The sequence below is a fragment of the Pseudonaja textilis genome, chromosome 1, assembly GCF_049901715.1.
Source record: "Pseudonaja textilis isolate UNSWEBS1 chromosome 1, rPseTex1.2, whole genome shotgun sequence".
In the NCBI taxonomy this organism is placed as follows: domain Eukaryota; kingdom Metazoa; phylum Chordata; class Lepidosauria; order Squamata; family Elapidae; genus Pseudonaja; species Pseudonaja textilis.
In genome coordinates, this window is record NC_141990.1 from 205,088,187 (window position 1) to 205,105,697 (window position 17,511).

Genomic DNA, 17,511 nt, shown 5'->3' on the forward strand with positions numbered 1-17,511 from the left:
GAGGCGAGGCGACGGCACGGTATCAGCAACATATGATTTCATTACATCAATCAGTGATCTCATGTACATGTTAAACTGTATCAGAGAGAGATTCAACCTCTGGGACACTCCACAATAGAGCGCTCATGGGTTCAACACCTTGTCTTCCAATAGCTAATCAGAACCCCTGGCTCAGGAAAGAGTAGAATTACTTGCAAAACTCTATTCACTCCTCAATCCTTGCATACAGCTCAAGGAAGCCATAAATGATGGGTTCTGAATGTCCATAGAAGGGATACATCACCACCCTATTAGTCCTCCCACAGACCATCTACAAGAATGATTGATGCACTCTTAGTCCTTATGCCAGGCCTGAAATATAACTGAAGCGATGCATATAATTGATGACCTCCAAGACCCCCTGAAGGGCCTTCTCCAAATCCTTCTCAAGAAACTATAGGTGAGAAACTGGCTGATAACCATATAGGGTGATTGGATCAAGAAATAATATTTAAAGGACAGGAAACAGCAGCCCCAAGCACCCATAATTTTGTGCCTATATGGCCCTACATATCATCCAAAGAGGGCAAGGATGTAATTTGCAGATGGGTCAGTGTCTCCCATATAGAACTCTGTATGTGACAGACAGAAAACTAGACAAGAACCAGATTCTTATTCACTTTCTCCTATAATTTACCATGCTCGTCTTCCCATCATATTTTCTCTGTCAGTTGCTACCACAACTCTTCCCATGTATATCTATGATGAACAACAATAATTAAAGGAATAGTAGCCAAGTACTATAAGGAGAGCCTGGAGAAACTAGAAATATTTGTCTTTGGAAAGAAAAGAGAGAAGACCCAGGCAGTCTATATCACAATGTCAGAATTAAAATTCCACGTCAGAATGGTGGACATAGAAACTTGGGAGACAAATTCCAACTTGAATGTTCAGGGTGGGGGGAACCTTCATTAACAAGCATAGCACACTCCTCCCTGCAGCATGCAGAGGCTGAATATTTATGTGTTATGGATACTTAGTTTAGATTCCTGTCCTGACAGTTGGGCTTAATGGCTTAAACTGCTTTTCCCAATTATTATTCTAACAAATCATGTGAACTTGTCAAATTTATGTACAAGGGATTGCTGCCAAAAAAAAAAACCCACCACCACCCTAATAAGAATGCAATTCTATTTTTTTTTCTATCAAGACCATACAACAAGGCAGACATAGAAAAATTAAATCTGCACATATTGCCAATTTCTTAAACTCCATCACAAAATAATTCTCCTGATGTCCATAGGTGTATTTCTTCCTCCCATCTCAGTAGGTGTGCTACGGTTCTGGATCTCAATAATACGTTTAGCTTAAATAAAGCAATCCCTTTTAATACTTTTAAAATTTAGGGATAAAAAGGATTTTATTTTACCAAGAAGCTTTAGGGATAAAAATATTCATTCCCACAGTCAAAGTTGTCTTTACATAGCCTGTGGGGTATCTTTTTCATCCCCCCCTTACTTTTGAAATGAGGGGGGAAACCTATGATTGCTTAGTTAAACACTAGGAACCAATATTTAACTAAAGGCAAGAAACTTTTGAGAAAACATATCCAAGTAATTGTGTGGTACATTAGAATCAGAATTAGAATTCTTTTATTGGCCAAGTGTGATTGGACACACAAGGAATTTGTCTTGGTGCAAATGTTCTCCGTATACACAAAAGACAAGATACATTCGTCAAGAGTCAAGAATCATAAGATACAATACTGAATGATAGTAATGGGGTACAATAAGCAATCAAATCATACTAGGAAACAGTCCATATAAATCGTAAGGATACACATCATACAATCACAAGTGGGAAGGGATGGGTGATAAGGAGTGATGAAAAGGTTAATAATAATAGTAGTGCAGACTTTGTAAATAGTTGGACAGTGTTGAGGGAATTATTTGGTTAGCAGAATGATGGCTTTCAGGGAAAAAACTGTCCTTGTGTCTAGTTGTTCTGGTGTTCAGTGCTCTATAGAGTCGTTTTGAGGGAAGGAGTTGAAGCAGTTTATATCCAGGATGTGATGGGTCTGTAAATATTTTCACAGCCCTCTTTTTGACTCGTGCAGCATACAGGTTGTTGTATATAGACATTTGCATGCTCATAATACTGCATTATGATTGGACTACCACAGCTGCCTATCGATTGGTTGTTTAACAACAGTTGCGATTGGTCTGCCTCATGGCGGGAGGTTTAAAAAGATGTCATTGGCCATGAGCCGCGAGCAGCCGCTATAAAAGAGGCTGCTGTGGCTCTGGTTTAGTTGAAGTTACTGAGAGCTAATAAAGAGCTGAATTCAACTCCGGTCTCAAGTCTGATCTTTTCCCGCGACAGAACACTGGCGACGAGGGTGGGATGCTAAGAAAAAGAGACCAGTAAGCATGTGGCAATGAGAACCAAGCAACCAACAAGATGGCCGGTAACAACTCACCACCCGCACCATTCAACCCAGCCGAAGAGGACTGGGAGTCGTACATTGACCGATTCCTCATGTTCCTTGAAAGCAACGAGCTGCAAGGAATAACTGACCAAAGGAAGAGAGCCATATTCCTAAGGCACTGTGGCCCCACAATTTTCAAAATGGCCAAGGTATTGGCCAAACCCCAGGATGTTAAGCAGATGGCATGGCCAGATTTGAACCAGATGCTAAGAGCCCATTATGCACCAGCTGTCTGCAACCTTATCCGGAGACATGAATTTTATAAATGAGATCAACGAGAAGGCGAGAGCATCGGGGATTTCGTAGCAGCCCTTAAGGGACATTGGAGGAGCGTGCGAATTTCTCAACATGGATGAAGCCATGAAGACCGTGTGGTCCTCGGATTGAGAGATACTACCCTACAAAGCCGACTGCTGAACCGACCCAACATCACTGTGAACGAGGCTATCGCTGAAGCCACCGCAGCTGAAGCAGTGAAGAAATCAGCAGCCACCATGCGACAAATCAATACAGCTACCCAAGAAACGCAGAGCAGTCTAAGCCAAGCCTGAGACAAGAAAGCAGAGGGTACTCAGAAGCACACTACTGCAACCACCCACCATGAAGACATTGATTCCTTGCCCGACACCGATGACGAGGATGAAGAACTACATAGGCTCCAGTCAGAACGGAATCGGTGAGGAAAAAGAGAAAGGAAGCCTGAGTTCCAGTGTGCCGGATGCAGAGAAAACCACCCGCGTTCTGAGTGCCATTTCTTGGACGCTATTTGCAGATACTGTGAAAAACTGGGGCACATTGCAAGTGTTTGCCGAAACAAAAAGAGCTATAGTCCTAAAAGACGAGGCAGCACACACACACACACACACACAGAACCAGAGAGAGACAGACCAGGAGTTGCTGGAGCTGGGAAAACAGAAGTAAGAGAATCAAAGAAAAAGAGGAAACACACCAAACAATCATCATTGGAAATGCCAGTGCAACCGATGCAAGAAAGGTTCGCATAAACGTTAAGATAGAAGGACAGCCATATGAAATGGAAGTAGACTCCAGTTCATATCTGTCACTTGTATCATGGAACACCATAAAGAACTTGATACCAGACATACAAAGAAAAGAACTCGAAAAGCAAAGCCTGACGTTGAAAGACTACCAGGGAAACAGGATCCCGGTAGTTGGACTTGGACATTTCAAGGTAAATTTCAAAAGGCATACTGAGGTCATCCCATTGATGATCGTTGACCAGGATCGCCCTAGCCTGCTTGGACTTGAATGGTTCGCACCCCTGGGGATCGAAGTGATGGGAATCAACAGCGTCACCGAGACGGACTGGGAGGAGAGCCTGATGAAGTACCGTGGGACCCTTATATCATTTAGTCTGAACCCGAATATAGCCCCCATCAGGCTAAAGGCCAGATGCATTCCCTTTGCCTTAAAACCGAAAATTGATGAGCAATTGAACAAACTCATTGCATAAGGGGTATTAGAGCCCATCGACCATGCAAGATGGAAAACCCCAATTGTGACTCCCGTGAAACCAGATGAGTCCATGCGCATCTGTGGAGACTATAAGGCCACCCTCAAACACACGCTGCAACAAAGCGTATACCCCATTCCAGTAGTCCAGCACCTTTTACACTCATTGGGGGGAGGAAAAGTTTTTTCAAAGCTCGATCTCACACAAGCATATCAACAATTGCCGGTCGACCCCGAGATGGCATAGGCACAGACTATTGTAACGCATAGGGGGGCATTCAAATGCAACAGACTGCAATTTGGCATCAGCATAGCCCCAGGCATTTTCCAAAGCCTGATGGAGTGCCTTCTGCAAGGACTCAAGGGGGTGGTCCCTTATTTTGATGATGTATTGGTATCCCCCAGAAACAAAAAGCAATCAAAAGACTGGCTGAAGGAAGTCTTGCGAAGATTTAGAGAAGAGGCAAAGTCAAAAAAGAAAAATGCCAGCTAGCCACAAATCAGGTCGAGTTCCTGGGATGCCTCATAGATGAAGAAGGGATCCACCCCACTGAAAAAAAAAGAGCTATCAAAGAAGCACCCAGACCCAAAAATAAAACAGACTTATAGGCATTTTGGGGACTCATTAACTTTTACAATGTCTTTTTGCCGCAGAAGGCAACAATAATGGAGCCACTGCACAGATTACTCGATAAGAAAGCTACCTGGGCCTGGGGGCAACAAGAAGAAGCCACATTCCAAGGAGTTAAAGACTTATTGACGTCCAAATCTGTGTTAATCCAATACAGCGACACCTTGCCACTGACAGTCACTTGCGACTCATCACCATTTGGTGTCGGTGCCATACTCAGCCACACAATACCCGATGGCAGAGAGGCACCAATTGCCTTTTACTCCAAAACACTGTCAAAAGCTGAAAGAAACTACAGCCAATTGGATAGAGAAGCCCTAGCCGCTATAACGGGGGTCAAACGATTCCATGAATACCTTTACGGTAGGACAGTTTCCTTAATTACTGACCACAAGCCACTGCTGGGAATCCTCGCGGGGAACAAGGCCACCCCCAATATCCTGTTGCCAAGGATGACACGGTGGTCAGAATTCCTCGCTGCCTACAATTACAAGCTCATCCACTGACCAGGGAAAGCCATAGCCCATGCCGACGTGCTGAGCCGCTCACCCCTACCAGACCTGGACAACGACCCGGCTCCTACCACATCCACTCTACAAATTGAAACATTATCGAACCTGCCTATCACCGCATCAGACATCGCAAAAGAAACCGCAAAAGACGCACTGATGGCCCGGATTCTAAACTGGGTCGGGAGGGGCTGGTCGGAAAATGATAAAAATGAGACTTTTAATCCTTTCCGTACCTGGCAAACTGAACTCTCAATTGCGAAGGGATGCATACTGTGGGTGGATGGGGTTGTCATCCCTGAAAAACTGCAGAAGGAAGTACTGTGCATGTTACATGAAGGACACCTGGGTATCGTAAAAATGAAATCCCTGGCCAGGAGCTACATCTAGTGGCCAGGGATGGACAAAGACATTGAAACATGGGTGGGAACATGCACTAAATGCCAAAACTCCAGACCTACCCCCTCTCCAGCACCGCTCCTCGACTGGGAGACACCCAGAGGCCCCTGGTCGAGGATCCATATAGATTTTGCTGGACCCACAAAAGGATATACATTTTTAATCATTGTTGATGCCTACTCAAATTGGTTGGAGGTCAGCGTCATGAATTCCACAACGACTGAAGCCATCACCAAACAACTAAAAAAGCTTTTTGCAACTCATGGGTTACTAGACTTGCTAGTCTCGGACAATGGCACACAGTTCACAGCCTTGTCATTTGAACAATTCCTCACGGAACAGGGCATACGGCATGTGCTAACAGTGCCCGCTCACCCAGCTTCAAATGGATGGGTGGAACGCATAGTTCAATATACGAAAGAGGCATTAGAAAAACTAGACAGGGGTGACATCCAAGTCAAAATCAATAAAATGCTCACCATCCAACACATAACACCGAGCACATCAACTAACAAGAGCCCAGCTGAACTTCTGATGGGCAGAAAATTGCGGTCACATTTGGATAGATTGCACCCCACCTACAACCCTGAAAAGCCAACAGACTCCTCCAGTAAGTACCGCACATTTACACCAGGGGACCTTGTATATGCCAAGAATCTTACTGGGGACCCATTGTGGCTACCGGCTACAATAACACAAATAACGGGACCCCAGTCATACTAGAAACAGAGGACGGACGAACCTGGAAGAGACACATAGACCAACTATGGTCTAGAACACTAGAATGGAACACCGACAACCCTTGACACATAGAACATACACAAACACCACATCAAATAGACAATAATAAAACCAGAGAGGGGGGGAACCCTCAAACAATAAAAAGGGGAGGGAAGACCCTCCACTAACATGACAAAAAACGAATCACTAACCAGTACCAGAAGGCCCACCAAAAAATAAAAACTACTTACCAGCAGGAGAGTTCGGAAGAAAGGAGCTGGCAGCAGAAAAACAACACGAAGCCACTCCTGGAAGAAGCAGCCGAGCCGACTCAACCAGCCCGGGTGAACTAGGAGGGAGCGGCAGAGCTGACTCAAACAGCCTAAATAGACCAGGGAGCGGCATGGCTGACTCACCCTTCCAGGAGGTTCCACAGAGAAGGACAAGAGAGACAGCGATCCCGTCTGAACCGACTGAAGACAATGCCGAGACTGAACTGTGCAGGTCAAGTAGGAACCATAAAAGCCCCACCTACTTATGTGACTATGTAACGTAGGATGGACCGAACCAAGAGGGGAGGGGTGTTGTATATAGACATTTGCATACTCGTAATACTGCATTCTGATTGGACTACCATAGCTGCCTATCGATTGGTTGTTTAATAACAGTTGCGATTGGTCTGCCTGATGGCAGGAGGTTTAAAAAGATGTCATTGGCCGTGAGCCGCAAGCGGCCTCTATAAAAGAGGCTGCCGCAACTCCGGTTTAGTTGAAGTTACTGAGAGCTAATAAAGAGCTGAATTCTACTCCGGTCTTGAGTCTGATCTTTTCCCGCAACAGAACACAGGTGTTCTATTGAAGGTAGGTGGGTAGTAATTGTTTTTTCTGTAGTTATCCTGTGAAGTCTGTGTATGTCCTGTTGGGTTGCAGAACCAAACCAGACAGTAATAGAGGTGCAGATGACAGACTCAATAATTCCTCTGTAGAACTGTATCAGCAGTTCCTTGGGCACTTTGAGCTTTCTGAGTTGGCGCAGAAAGAACATTCTTTGTTGTGCTTTTTTGACTATAGACCAGTGACTAAAATGTATGTCTATCTTTTGGGAGGGGGAGGAGGAGGAGGAGGAGATCTAAATTTACAAAAGAAGAAACTTCACACATAGAAATACAATGCAATGCAGTATTTCATAATCTGTGCAGCTTTTAGAGGTAAAAATTTCAGTTCCCAGAATTTGCCACACAGCCAAGCCTCTTGGTGAGAATTTGTAGAAATTAATTTAAAAATCTCTACAGAAACAAATAAGAGATGCTAGAGAACTCTATTACAGGTAGTAATCTGTTCAAAGTTACAAGAGTGCTGAAAAAGACTTAAAATCAAGTGTTGCATTTATGATCATTGTAGTATCGATGTAGTTACATGATCATAATTTGGGCACATGGCAATGGGCATATATTTTGGGTGGTTGCAGCATCCTAGATCACGTGATCACTATTTGTGACTTTCCCCTCAGCTTCCAACAAGCAATGTCACTGGCACCAATGGCAATCATGTGATGTCCCTTTTAACAATCACAGTGATTTGCTTAATGGCAGCAAAAAAAAGTGCAAAATTGGATGTCACTTAATAACTCCATCGCTTAATGCTGAATAAGCAAGGAATCAGATTTGGTTTCCAAGGAGCAAGGTCCAGGAACATCAGATTCTAATAATGATTCATCTCCTGAATAGTCTATATACATTTTGGCCTTGTTTCATAAAAGAAAAAAGCCTACAATCAGTGAGTGTGAGCAGGTTTTTTTTTTTCAAGAAAGGTGTGTTGGCTAAATTTTGACAGAGAAATTGGGGAGAACAGGTGTTTTGTTGCCTCATTGGAGAAAGGACATGTATCACTATTATTCAAGCATATATAACTAGCTTGAACTGTATTGATTTATGAGGCAAATAACTTCTAATGATCAAAGTTTAACTTATGGTATAAACACATAATCCAAGAAAGAAGGCAGTGCACTTTTGAAAAGGCCATGTGTTATTTTATGTACAACATTGATATTCTGTATTCCTGGTACAACAATGTTAAAAATATACCATATTTGATTGGCTTCTTCCTCCCCAGGACCAAAAGGCCACTCTATGCTTACCTCAAAGATACTTAAATCTTTGCACTTTTGAGTTGTAGATTTTTTTTGCAATTGGTTTGCATCTTTCTTTTTGGCTATCTAGCCAAAAACATTGTTATTCAAACATGTTACATCCAAAGTTTGAAATCAAATCCAGTAGGTCTTTGACCACCAATGTATTGATCCAAATGTGGCGCAAAAGGGCAGTTTAAAAGAAAAATAATAACAAATATAGTGCTGTTCAGCTTTGGCGATTCTAGACAATTTGGAAGCATTGAAAAATAATATAATCAATCCAGCAATCATAAAATCAGCAGCATAAAACCTGTAACAAAACCTGGGTTAAAAAAAAACTCATAAACTATAATGATCTTAGCGCCAATGGTAATATTTGTTCAGAAATACAGCATATCTCTAGCAGCACCTGCAAAAAATGCCCTGTTGATGACCTAAGAGCATAGGGAAATTATATGGGAATAGTTGACCTTGAGAATGTCAATCTAACTCTCTTTATTGATTCCACTACTACATAATCCATTCCCTATATCTGAGCCCCGTAGCATTGTGCTCTCCAGTTCTATTTTTCTGAAAAGCAATGCACAGAAGCATCGGGGATGTGAGGGGGTGAGGAAATATAGCCGATATTGTAAGGATTTTTTTTTTTGTTACCATATGCTTAAAATGATAAAGCAGGGCTGCAGCTTAAAAAAATGCTGCACAACTGTTTCACCCAATCTTACACATATTGACAGATGTCCTACAGTAGTTCTGAAGGTCAAAGACTTCTCTAGCATTCTGTGCATTTCGAACTGGCTTGGCAACAGCTTTTAGCAACCTTAAAAGCCACCTATAGATATTTGTTTGAACACATTTCACTGCTGGTTTTTAATGCTTGGAGGGCCACCCTTGTGAGTTCTCAGTTTGACAGAGAAGGGCACTGGCTACCTTTTTGTGAAGGAGGTCTACAATTGCTGAGGATAAAGAGCAGCAAAATAAGTTTTTATGAAGTGTAATCTAACAATCGCTTAGTACATTTTCCATCGTTTTTCATGAGCCTGTCATTAAAAAAAAAAGAGGCAAAAAGGTTTTGAAATAGTTTGGCTTATTTATTGCAGGTCTTTTGCACTGTCACAGTTTTTAGGTGGGACTCACCTGATCACCACACTCTCCCTGAGGAAAGCGATGGATTCTATGCTGGAATCAAGGTAACCACAAAACATCTAATTTCATAAACTTCTCTAGCATAGCATCGCCTTGATGGAGATTTCTATATTAGCCATTTTGTTTCGCAAGACAACACACCATAAAATTGGCTTTAGTGATTATAGGAAGGGTGCTTCTAGGTGCTGAAGCAGAAAATGCTTGAATAAATTGCCTGCCATTCTATCAATCATTCTATCAGTCTTTTAAAAACACTAACAGCTGCAGCATTTGAGGTAGAGAAAAATGTATTAGAAAATCCTCCCATGTTTATTCACCTGAATAAACCTATGATGCTATGTGTATAATTCTGTGCAAATAAATAAAATGTTATCGTAATATTTGGCTATAAGGACAGATTCACACTGTACAATATAAACTATGTCTTTAATGTGACCATATTTATGAGGTCCAGCACAGTGGTGGGATTCAATTTTTTTTTTACTACTGGTTCTGTGGGTGTGGCATGATGGGCATGGTGTGGCATGGCTGGAATGGCAGGGAAAGGATACTGTAAAATCTCCATTCTCTCCCCACTCCAGGGGAAGGATACTATAAAATTCCCATTCTCTCCCCATCCCACTAACCTGCTTTCCAGCTCTGTTATCCTGTGCAGGGCAACAAAAGAAGATCCAGCTGATCAGTCGGGTCTCGGGAGGCAGAGAATAGACAGGGGCAGGACCAGTCAGAGGTGGTATTCCGAACTACTCAAAATTTCCACGACCGGTTCTCCAAACTACTCAAAATTTCTGCTACCGGTTCTCCAGAACTGGTCAAAACATGTTGAATATCACCTCTGGTCCAGCATGAGATTAACATTCAAATATTTTGAATTTTCTGAAAAGCACCATTCTTTTTACAAAAATGAGGGTCAAATTCTCTTTTATATTAAGGACTCTATTGTACATCACCTAGCTCATGTGCAATTTGTAAGCCCTTCTTTGTGAAATGTCCTGAGAGCCAATTTGGCGTAGTGGTAAGGTGCTCGCTTAAAAGCCAGGAGATGGTAAATTCTAGCTCCATTTTAGACATGAAAACTGATCGGCTGACTTTGGACCAATCACTCAGCCCAGCTTACCTCAGAGGGTGGTTATTGTGGGGAAAATAGGAGAAGGAAGGAGTTTTGTGTAGGTTTGCCACCTTGAATTACTTCTAAAGTAATAAAAACAGGTTAAAAATCTGATAAATAAAATTTCAACAGCACAATGATAAAACATTCTAAAATAGGAAATGAGTGAAAGTAGTAATTTTAATTGGATAAACATTTTTTAAAAGTCTCCCACCTTTTAATGTATTTTAAACCCAACATTTTTACAGAATAATTGCTGTGCTTTATAATCATCTTTGTGATTATGCCTTTGATAGAGACTTACTGGTAATAGTATAATCATAGCTTTGGCTGATGTGGCATTATTTATATCAGTAAAATTATTTTCTTCCCCTGATAAAATGCAATAATATGCTCAAACATCATAGATGGGTGAAATCTTCTGTTTACCTTCTAGTTTCAACCAGAAGTGCCTTGAAAATGTTTTGAAGTACAGTTATGCTCTACATTTGGGGTGAATTATTCTTGGTCATATACCGAGTTTCTTATTTCTTTTCTATTTCCACAGTTTTCCCCCTATGTTTAAATAAGCAAGTAAAAATTTCTTCTCATGTATTGGATGAGGAAGAAAGTGAATAAAAGCTCTCTTATGAACTTTCCCCATTTCATTGTCTTATGATTAGAGGCATGAAATATAACAGTTTTAAAATCATTTTACCTTAACATCTTTAAAATTAATGTTTATATCTGTGTCAGAGGGAAAGGTGGGTATCATTTTTTTGAATTAGAGTTGCCCATATTTATTAGCTATGTATCAACAACTAGATATCTTTATTTACTTCCACATTAAGATTAGAACAGCATAGCAAATGTAGAATGGTAGAAGTCAGTTACACTGTTGTCAACATAACCTTGATTCAGAATACATCAATTATAGTTTGGTTTTGTAAATAATGAACAAACCAGAAAGGCATAAAACATTAAAAGACAGACTAGCTAGGAATCTAAAGGACTGTGGTGCAGTCCTTAGCTACAAAATTGAGAAAATGTCGGCGTTTCCACATACTGCTAGACTTGCTCACTCAGTAACTGTAGCCAAGATCACTGATGATCAGTGATTAGAGTTGGAATCCAAAGAACCAGATTCTTTATTCTGTCCTAACATCCCCAGTAAAAGAGAAACATGCCAGGGAAGGACGAGAAAGAGAAAAAAATTTGACACTTTTAATCAATAGATAATTTTAATCAGGTGGCTTGATGAATGGTCAGATCACCATATTCATGTTCATGTAAATTGCTCTTCCATTCATTTCAACATTCAAAGTAGAATAACAGACAAGCAACATGACCAGCTAATTATTGTAATATACACTCCAGCACATTTTAATTAACTTTTTTTCTTCACTACTAGCACTACAGTGCACTAAACCAATCGGTTCCATGCTGTTAGTTAATAGAATTTTTCAAAGGTTTTTCTCCCCTTTCTGCAAAACAGAAAAAAGGAACAATTACCCAACTATACCTGAAAATTATTTTGTAATTACTAAAGATGTTCAAAAGCAAAAGGTAATGTTTGGAAATTAAGTCAATGTCTATTTAATAAGCATTTACAGTGGCTAATTTGACTGAATGGTTTAGAGCTTAGCAGAAATCTCAGGGAGCCACCAAAATAACAATTTCACCTCATCTTGTGAGGGCACTGATCCAAAATCTTGTTAACTTGCCAATGTATTAGTAAGAGCAAGCAAGAGGGGAAAGGTAGAAAGCAAAAGGACAACAAACCTTTTCCCAGTGAAAATTGGTATTCTTGAAGACAAAGAAAATGAGAGGCATAGTAAAAAAGAATCCTTAATTAAAGAATTCTTTAATCTGTAATGTATGTGTTTGTGTGTGTGTGTATTTGGGACATTATTTTATCTAAAGTCATATAATATGACTTTATATAATCTGTTTTTGAGGAACAGATTTAATTTAAAAATAAAATTATTTTAAAAATATTTTTAAAAAATCCATGGAATATGTTTGATTCTGATACATTAACATTGCCTAGGAGAAAGGCTGCTAATTTTAATTCTATTCAGTTTAGTTTAATTTTCCTCCCTCCTACCCTTTCTGGTCTTATATTTGTTTTTGTCTCAAGTCCTTTCTCATTTTCATAAATAAAACTAAAATTTTCCCTAACAATGCAACAAAAAATCCTCAGTGAGAAATCACTGGGAAATTTATATAGCTAACCATTTACCAAAACAAACTCTGGGCAGTATACAGAATAAAAGCATAATACACTAAAAAGAACATTTTTTTAAAGAAAGTATTTAATCTTCAGACTTTTTTCAGCCAAATGATCATCAATTTGGAAATAGATTATTTTATTTTTAGGTACTAAGGCTGACCTTAGTATGGTTAAACTGATGTTCTTAGGATGCTCTTAGAATTACTCTTAGGGGGCCCTGTATGTTTCTGGCTAGGCTATCTTTCTTCATGGTCTCAAAGGTCTGCTTCCCAGTCAAAAAAAATTAAAGGTTCATCTTTAAAAAAGAAGCCATTTCTCACGAGAAGAGATTAGGTGTTGATATGAGTTTAATCTAAGATTGATAACCTGTCTTTATTTCCAGTTTGTACCAGAATCTTTAAAAATTGCAGAAGATGGAAAGGAACATATTTTGACAATCTTAAGTACCATTCCTATTACATGTTTGGCCGAGGATGACATCTGTAAAATTACTTTGCAGTTAAGCACTCAGATTTCTGGTAAGTACCTTATGTCAAGTATAACCTACCACATTTCCCCCCCACTTTTCTTGAAATCACCATACCTGTAACGAATCTATAGGTGGTAAAATGCTCAGAAGTAAAATATCATTCCACTCATTACACACACATACACACACGTGCAAACACACACGCACACGCACACACAAACACACAAAGAGAGATAAAGCATACTTATATAGATTTTCTGTTTTATGGCTCATATCCATTTTCCTTAATTATTGTGATGTAATAAATAATAACTTAGCCAGTTCAAACGCATGTAAAAATGCAAAGAGAAAAATAGGGACCACTTTGGGGGGAAGGTAACAGCGTTCTGTGCGCCTTTGGTGCTTAGTCATGCTGGCCGCATGACCATGGAGATGTCTTTGGACAGCACTGGCTCTTCAGCTTTGTAATGGAGATGAGCACTGCCCCCTAGAGCCGGAAACGACTAGCACATATGTGCGAAGGGAACCTTTACCTTTATCTTAATAAATAATGAGCACAGGTGTAAGAACTCACACAGTTTGTTCTCACTGGCTATGCCTGAAGATAAATGGCCTTTATCTGTGCCTCTCACTCGATTTGCCTCTTTTTGCCCTTTAACATTGGAAAGAACCAGCCTCAGAGACTGGAAAGAGGGAGGTGGAAGAAGTTTTCACTCTTTTTGCTCTAAGAGTGAGGCAACTGAAGAATCCACTGTTTCCTGGGACATCCATCCAATGGATGGGGCTAAAAGTCATGGATACAGAACTATGGGATATAGCCCCGGGTATCTCCTTTATATAAGAAGCCATACAATCCTATTTTTAAATGTTAATGTTTTCATGTCTTGAAATACTTTATTATTTTACTTGGTAAACTGTATTATGAATCCTTGGGACCCTCTATTTGGCATGGGGGTAGACAGATATTTTTAAATAGATAAACTAACATTGCTGAGACTATGTTTGGTTTTTATTGCTGTTTTTCTATTCCTGCATAATAGTCTGTTTCTGTTTCAAAATAATTGCATAATAATTATTTTTATCACATAGAGAAGACCATTCAACATCATTTATCTAAGAGAAAAATAAAACTAGTAAATTCTCAACAGTGTTATAAATTTATCCAGTATGTTTTTGTGCTTCTTTAAGATAACTTGTTAGGAAGGACACCGAACATAGCCCTTTCAACATGCCATGTGGATTTGGAACAAAGGCCCTGCAGAGAAAACAGCTGTGGAAAAGCAACTCTTGCTGTAAGAGTTGTGAATGACTTTGTAGAAAATGGAAACCTTATCAGTTATATCACAGCCAAGCCAGTTCAGCCAAGTAAATCTCTGTGGCATGATTATAAGCCCATGGATGTCAAGGTAGGTTAAAGCAACAACCAAGAGGTTTAAACAACATGTTTTTTAAAAAAAACACAGAGCACTGCTTCACTGCTTTATTTATGTTTACCTTTATTATTCTTTTGCTCTTTCCAAAGTTGGAAACTAATCAGTCTTTTAAAAGATTAATAAACCAACTCTAACAGATATTTTTTAAAATGTACTGAATAACCCCAGAAGTCAGGTTCTTTATCATTAGAAAAAGCATCATTTTTGAGAAAGAAATAATTCTTATAAGAGGGTTGGATTTCAGTAATTTATATTTGCTTCAGTTTTGTTCTGCTTGAATTCAGTTACATTGGATCAGGCTGCCAATATTTCACATGCTTCAGTCGTCATATGTTCATTTGGTTCTGAAAAAGGAACTGTTGAATTGTTCCATATTTTCAAATATATCAAAATTAAAGTCCCTCTTGTACCTGAATAAAATTCAGAAGAAATGCAGCAAAATAAATAATTATATTTGAAAATAATTAGGCCTGGTATCAATAATTGCCTTTACTCCTTGTGTTATGCAAAAGGTTTCATGACTGTAAACCAAACCAACCAATTTTGTTATTCATCAGGGATTTGATTTGTTTTAGTCACAAATAAAGAATATATTTTTATGAACCATGATATAACATAACCTCAGAGAAAACCTCATCTTAATGAATGTGCAAATCAGTATTTAGGATATCATCTATAAGGAATTCTGTTTGTTCTGCATCCCTTCCTGACCTTTCAAAATCTCCTCAAGAAAGTCACCCAGATCTTTCAGGACAAAGGAGAAATCTTTGTAGGGAGTGTTTTCAGTTCTACCAGTAAATGAAAAGCTTCCATACTCTTACTTATCCCAGATACCATCTTATCTGAGGTTACATACGTACATGCATACATATATACATACATACAAAATACATATGATACTGTTGTCTTCTGAGGTAAGCAGTGTTCTCCAGAATGCAAAATAGGAGTAAGAATTGTAAGTTAAGAAATTAAAGGCACAAGGAAAGAACAAATAAGGGAAATACAGCTAAATCTTGGGATCTCATTAGTTCCATATTAACTCCATCCAACCATAACTTTTGGAAGTCCCCTTCCTCTTGACCCATTCCTTCTCCTCCACCTCCTCCTCTTCCTTCCCAAACTTTCTCAAACTATGCATTTATATATCCAATTCCTAGACCATCTAATTGCAAAAGCAACTCATAAGTTTTTTGTGACTTAACAAAATTAAAAACTGGAAAAAACAATTAACCTGAAGTAACAATGTAAAAACATCTTTCATATTATCTTCGGCCTAGAATCCTTATCTCAAAGCCTGCAGGAATCACCATGGTTTTTTTTTTACAGCTGTCTTAAAGGTTAGTATGGTGAAGTCCAAACCAATCTCCAGGGGGATGCTGTTCCAGAAGGCAGATATTACAACAAAGAAGGCCCACTTCCTTGCTCCTGCTACATGACAATGCTTAATTTATGAGACACAAAGCAAGCCAACTCTGACTGATTGCACAGGTCAGGTAGATGCTATAGGAGACAGATGGTCCCTCATATCATTAGGACCTATGGCATGCAGGACTCTAATGCTTTGAATTAGATTTAGAGGTTTACCAATAATCAGTGCAAGCCATAAAACAAAGCATTATATACCCCATCACTACTTCTTAAATGCAGATTCCAAAAATAAGTAATTGAAATTCTAATAAAAACCACAATCTAGGATATCTGTACTATGTTAAATCTGATTTGAATTCACCTATAATTAAATGCAACCCAAATCTGGTGAGTCAATATTAAGAGCAATACTGGAATTTTACCTCAAAATCATATGAATTCCATTTCTTATTTTAACTAGGTCACAGTTCAAGACCTCCCTACAGGTTACTGCTACTCTTTCACAGATCCACACATAATCACATTTGATGGATGGTGAGTATTTTTTCAAGAAATTATGTAGATTCTCTATAGTAGTTTATTTTTATTTTAAATCAGTTTGATTCTTTGATATATGAATATTCCTTTGCCCAGTGTTTTACCAAATCCAAAAAAGAAGAAGAAATGTTTGTAAAAACCAAGAGGAAACTAGTCAATAAATAATCTTGAAAGTAAAATATTTCTAAAACAAAAATCATATTAGCAATTTGTATGGAACTTGGTTCAAAATTATAGAAATAAAAACCTTTTTCATAGCTCAGAAAGAGTTTGGATTAACTTGTAGATCTTACAAGGTTGGTTATTATTCACCAAAGATACTGTTTGAGCATCGATTTTGCTTTCTGCAACTTCTTCCTTGATATTGTCATTTTGATTGTTTAGGCATTACAATAACTACATGGTTGGAACTTTTGTCTTGTACAAGAGCCTTAGCCGTCTGTTTGAGGTGCATGTACGTCAGTGGGACTGTGCCAGCCACCATATTGCCATCGCCTGTAACTGTGGTGTTGTTGCACTGGAAGAGAATGATATTGTTGTTGTTGACATGTGCAACAGGCAATTTCTGGAAACCAAGTCTCAGGTGATAATACAAAACATCAGAGCCTCATCACAACAAAATGTCAAAATCATGAAGTCCTATGGAGGAAAAAAAATCACTGTATGTATATCGCCTTTATTTGCTATACTACTACTGATGGAGAACAAAATGTATAAATGGAAATCAAAGAATGGTGTGACATTAAAAGCATCATTAGTGATATAGTTCTAGAATTCTTTGTTTAGACGATCGATCACTTACTATTAGGAATCTTAAACAATACAGACTGAAGTTAATTCTGCATACCAATGATGGGTTATAGACTTGAATATTACTGTTATGGTCAGAAGACTGGTTTGAATTGTTTC

The 17,511-nt window shown here is 39.1% G+C and overlaps 1 protein-coding gene across 1 annotated transcript in view; it reads left to right on the forward strand.

The window, feature by feature from the left end:
• Window positions 1-17,511, forward strand: part of VWDE (von Willebrand factor D and EGF domains) — a 200,146-nt gene that overhangs the window by 22,282 nt on the left and 160,353 nt on the right. Inside the window, exons 6-10 of the mRNA XM_087925528.1 lie at window positions 9,430-9,519; window positions 13,178-13,313; window positions 14,453-14,670; window positions 16,526-16,599; window positions 16,987-17,263. Of these exons, the coding sequence (XP_087781654.1) occupies window positions 9,430-9,519; window positions 13,178-13,313; window positions 14,453-14,670; window positions 16,526-16,599; window positions 16,987-17,263 (795 nt within the window). The remainder of the gene's footprint in view (window positions 1-9,429; window positions 9,520-13,177; window positions 13,314-14,452; window positions 14,671-16,525; window positions 16,600-16,986; window positions 17,264-17,511) is intronic.